Source organism: Telmatherina bonti (assembly GCF_933228915.1).
Source record: "Telmatherina bonti genome assembly, chromosome: 8".
NCBI lineage: Eukaryota > Metazoa > Chordata > Actinopteri > Atheriniformes > Telmatherinidae > Telmatherina > Telmatherina bonti.
Genome location: NC_136626.1, coordinates 3,783,994 through 3,788,993, shown reverse-complemented (window position 1 = coordinate 3,788,993; position 5,000 = coordinate 3,783,994). Strand labels below are relative to the sequence as shown.

Sequence of the window (5,000 nt, the reverse complement as noted above, 5' to 3'; positions counted from 1 at the left end):
CCTAAACCTGGTCCTAAACCAGCTCCAGAACCTTGTCCTAAACCTGGTCCTAAACTTGGTTCAGAACCTGTCCCTAAACCTGGTCCTAAACCTGGTTCATAACTTGGTCCTAAACCTGGTCCTAAACCAGCTCCAGAACCTTGTCCTAAACCTGGTCCTAAACTTGGTTCAGAACCTGTCCCTAAACCTGGTCCTAAACCTGGTTCAGAACTTGGTCCTAAACCTGGTCCTAAACCAGCTCCAGAACCTTGTCCTAAACCTGGTCCTAAACTTGGTTCAGAACCTGGTCAGGAACCTGGTCCTAAACCTGGTTCAGAACTGGTCCCAGATCCAGAACAGTGATGCGGGACGTGAGCGTTGATTGTCCTGCAGCAGAGAGGGATGAGGTCATCATGAGGTCATCATGAGGTCATGATTATCAATAATTCTGACGCAGTCTGATCATTTTACGGTCGACGGTTTTTATTCAGGAGAAAAATGAAATCTCGTGGATCAGATCAACCGTCTCCCCTCCCTCTGCAGCATCATGGAGGAACATGTAGCTGAAGTTCACCTGGAAGCAGAAGTGTCAGATTTTTGGAGGAGGCGATGTGCCCCCCCCCCCCCCCCCCCCCCCCCCATTCATTATTCATCTGCGGCTTCTCGCCTCGGCTCCAGCAGGATCGGCGGGCCCCGAGCCAGAAGGGCCGCGGCCCCGCAGCACCGTGTTCACCCGACTGGTAAAACTAGCAGGAAGGAGGCGCTCAATAATGCATGACCAGAGGGAGGGTGCACATAGAGCGCACGTGTGTGTGTGTCTGAGTGTGTGTGTGAGTGTGTGTGTGGTTCTGACCAGCAGGAGGACTCTGACCTCTGCGCGCGGTGCGGACGGAGATGAAGAAGTTCTGAGCCGGACTCTGGTGCTCCACATCGCTGAGGATGAAGCGGAAGCTGTCGGGACCCGCGGCGGCGTGTTGGTACCACAGGCGGTTCATGTCCACGTCCTCCTGAGAGAAGTTCTGATTGGCCGATAGTTCGGTCCAACCTGACGCCGTCTGCAGGCAGTTCAGACACAGTGACGTCACAGGAACCAGCTGACCCGATAGGCTACCGTTCCGGGTCGTCCGTCACCTTCAGCTGCAGGTTCCCGAACCGTGGCGCTGCAGTGAGGAGGTAGAACACCCGGTCCCGGGTCGAGTCCAGGTCCTCGGCTTCCAGAACCACGCTGGAGACCACGCTGCGTGCGCCAGAGTCCACGTCCAGACCGCTATTCCTAAAACACCAACGAAGAAGAGACAAAGACACTAAGGGTCCAATCAGGAGATCGGAACCAGAACCTCTTCATCACGACTCAGCAGAACCAGCAGATGCTCCCCATAAAGACTGTCCTAAACCCACCATGAACCAGTTCAGAACCCCACAGATCCAGGTCCAGAGTGCAAAACTGCACAACCAGAACAGAACCAGTACAGAACCAGAACAGAACCAGGACAGAACCAGGACAGAACCAGTACAGAACCAGGACAGAACCAGGACAGAACCAGAACAGTACCAGAACAGAACCAGGACAGAACAGTACCAGAACAGAACCAGGACAGAACCAGGACAGAACAGAACCAGGACAGAACAGAACCAGGACAGAACCAGGACAGAACAGTACCAGAACAGAACCAGAACAGAACCAGGACAGAACCAGGACAGAACCAGTACAGAACCAGGACAGAACCAGGACAGAACCAGAACAGTACCAGAACAGAACCAGGACAGAACAGTACCAGAACAGAACCAAGACAGAACAGAACCAGGACAGAACCAGGACAGAACAGAACCAGGACAGAACCAGGACAGTACCAGAACAGTACCAGAACAGAACCAGAACAGAACCAGGACAGAACAGAACCAGGACAGAACAGGAAGCGTCTGGGTGCTTCTTCACTCGGAAGTAAAATCCACGCAGGACGAAGCAGCGACATGCAGGAGGAGGCGCGTGCCAGGCGCGCATGTTCCTTCTGCCTCGCTGCTCCTTACAGAGTGGGGGGGGGGGGGGGGGGGGGGGCACCGCGTGGACGATGAAAACATGTGTGTCTGTCACCCCCCCCCCCCCCCCCCCCCCCCGAACTTCACCCGTCCCATCTGCAGCTGAAGGTCCTGCTTAAACACCACCCAAACGCCTCCGTCCTGCTGGAGGTCTGGTCACAGCCTGATCTGGACCTGATCCGCCCAGACCACCTGGACCTGATCCGCCCAGACCACCTGGACCTGATCCACCCAGACCCCCCGGACCTGATCCGCCCAGACCACCTGGACCTGATCCACCCAGACCACCTGGACCTGATCCACCCAGACCCCCCGGACCTGATCCGCCCAGACCACCTGGACCTGATCCATCTTGAACTTTGATTTCTAAACAATCTTCCACCAGAAATGGGAGAAACTGTTGAGATGAACACAGAGAAACATCTGGACTCACCGCAGATCATTTCTTCCTGCTTTACGACTCATTAGAAAATCTCTTTTTTCTGCTTTTTGACGTCAACAGTTTTGACTCTACAAGAAACTCGTATACATTTATTTAATGATTTTTTTCTGTTAAAAAAAACGTTAATAACATGATAAATACAAAAACCAAGGATTCGTGCCCTAACCCTGCCGTCCCACCGTGCCGTAAACCAGCAGCTCTCACTGATCACATCTGTTAGTCTGAGGACGTCGCCGCTTCAAAGGGCCGGTTCAGGACGGTTTTAGGTTTCAGGGTTGGAGGCTGAGGGAGTGTGGTGTCAGCGAATGTCCTCAGAAAGACTGATATGTGTGTGTGTGTGTGTGTGTGTGTGTGTGTGAGAGTACTTGAGCAGCCGTGGCTTGTTGTCGTTAACCGGCAGCACGGTGACCCGAGCTGTCCTCTCCACTGTGTGGACGCCATCTGTCAGACGCAGCGCCATGGCGTCCTCCAGGGTTTCTGTGTCATCGTGCATGTACAGGATCCTCATGCCTGCGGGGGGGGGGGGGGGGGGGGGGAGGGGGGGGGGGGGGGGGTGGTGGCAGGTGACAGGGAGGACAGGCAAGAGAAAACATATAAACAGTAAACAACATTAAAACAAACAGAATATGAGTTTATCTGTTGGAATTTTTGCTGTTTGTGGCAGGTTCCACCTGCTGGGTTCAGACCGGTTCAGACCAATTCAGACCGGTTCAGACCAGTTCAGACCCAGTTCAGACCCGGTTCAGACCAGTTCAGACCCAGTTCAGACCTGGTTCAGACCGGTTCAGACCAATTCAGACCGGTTCAGACCAATTCAGACCCGGTTCAGACCAGTTCAGACCCAGTTCAGACCCGGTTCAGACCAGTTCAGACCCAGTTCAGACCTGGTTCAGACCGGTTCAGACCAATTCAGACCAGTTCAGACCAATTCAGACCCGGTTCAGACCAGTTCAGACCCAGTTCAGACCCGGTTCAGACCAGTTCAGACCTGGTTCAGACCGGTTCAGACCAATTCAGACCGGTTCAGACCAATTCAGACCCGGTTCAGACCAGTTCAGACCGGTTCAGACCAGTTCAGACCGGTTCAGACCAATTCAGACCGGTTCAGACCAATTCAGACCCGGTTCAGACCAGTTCAGACCCAGTTCAGACCGGTTCAGACCAATTCAGACCGGTTCAGACCAATTCAGACCCGGTTCAGACCAGTTCAGACCCAGTTCAGACCCGGTTCAGACCAATTCAGACCCGGTTCAGACCAGTTCAGACCCAGTTCAGACCCAGTTCAGACCAGTTCAGACCCAGTTCAGACCTGGTTCAGACCAATTCAGACCCGGTTCCGACCAGTTCAGACCCAGTTCAGACCGGTTCAGACCCAGTTCAGACCCGGTTCAGACCAGTTCAGACCCAGTTCAGACCCGGTTCAGACCAGTTCAGACCTGGTTCAGACCAATTCAGACCCGGTTCCGACCAGTTCAGACCCAGTTCAGACCAGTTCAGACCCAGTTCAGACCCGGTTCAGACCAGTTCAGACCCAGTTCAGACCTGGTTCAGACCAATTCAGACCCGGTTCCGACCAGTTCAGACCCAGTTCAGACCGGTTCAGACCCGGTTCACACCGGTTTAGACCGGTTCAGACCCGGTTCCGACCAGTTTAGACCGGTTCAGACCCAGTTGAGACCCGGTTCAGACTGGTTTAGACTGATTCTGACACGGTTCAGATTGGTTCAGACCAATTCAGACCCGGTTCAGACCGGTTCAGACCCGGTTCACACTGGTTTAGACCGGTTCAGACCCGGTTCAGACTCATTTAGACCGATTCTGACCCGGTTGAGACTGGTTCAGACCAATTCAGACCAATTCAGACCCGGTTAAGACTGGTTCAGACCGGTTCAGACCCGGTTCAGACCAGTTCAGACTAGTTCAGACCCAGTTCAGACCTGGTTCAGACTGGTTCAGACCGGTTCAGACCCGGTTCAGACCGGTTCAGACTGGTTCAGACCAATTCAGACCCGGTTCATACCGGTTCAGACCCGGTTCAGACCCAGTTCAGACCTGGTTCAGACCGGTTCAGACCAATTCAGACCGGTTCAGACCAATTCAGACCCGGTTCAGACTCGTTTACACCGATTCTGACCCGGTTCAGACTGGTTCAGACCAATTCAGATCCAGTTCAGACCAATTCAGACCCAGTTAAGACTGGTTCAGACCAATTCAGACCCGGTTCAGACCGGTTTAGACCGGTTCAGACCCAGTTCAGACCCGGTTCAGAATGGTTCAGACCAATTCAGACCCGGTTCAGACTGGTTCAGACTGGTTCAGACCCGGTTCACACCGGTTTAGACCGGTTCAGACTCAGTTCAGACTCATGTAGACCGATTCTGACCCGGTTCAGACTGGTTTAGACCAATTCAGACCCAGTTCAGACCAATTCAGATCCGGTTCAGACCGGTTCAGACCAGTTCAGACCCAGTTCAGACCGGTTCAGACCCAGTTCACACTGGTTTAGACCGGTTCAGACCAGTTTAGACCGGTTCAGAATGGT

General features: G+C 53.7%; 1 protein-coding gene across 1 annotated transcript in view; it reads right to left on the bottom strand.

Moving 5' to 3' along the window:
• The window catches only part of frem1b (Fras1 related extracellular matrix 1b), a 193,039-nt gene that overhangs the window by 51,105 nt on the left and 136,934 nt on the right, over positions 1-5,000 (bottom strand). Inside the window, 3 exon segments of the mRNA XM_079245444.1 lie at positions 851-1,034; positions 1,111-1,252; positions 2,824-2,968. Of these exon segments, the coding sequence (XP_079101570.1) occupies positions 851-1,034; positions 1,111-1,252; positions 2,824-2,968 (471 nt within the window).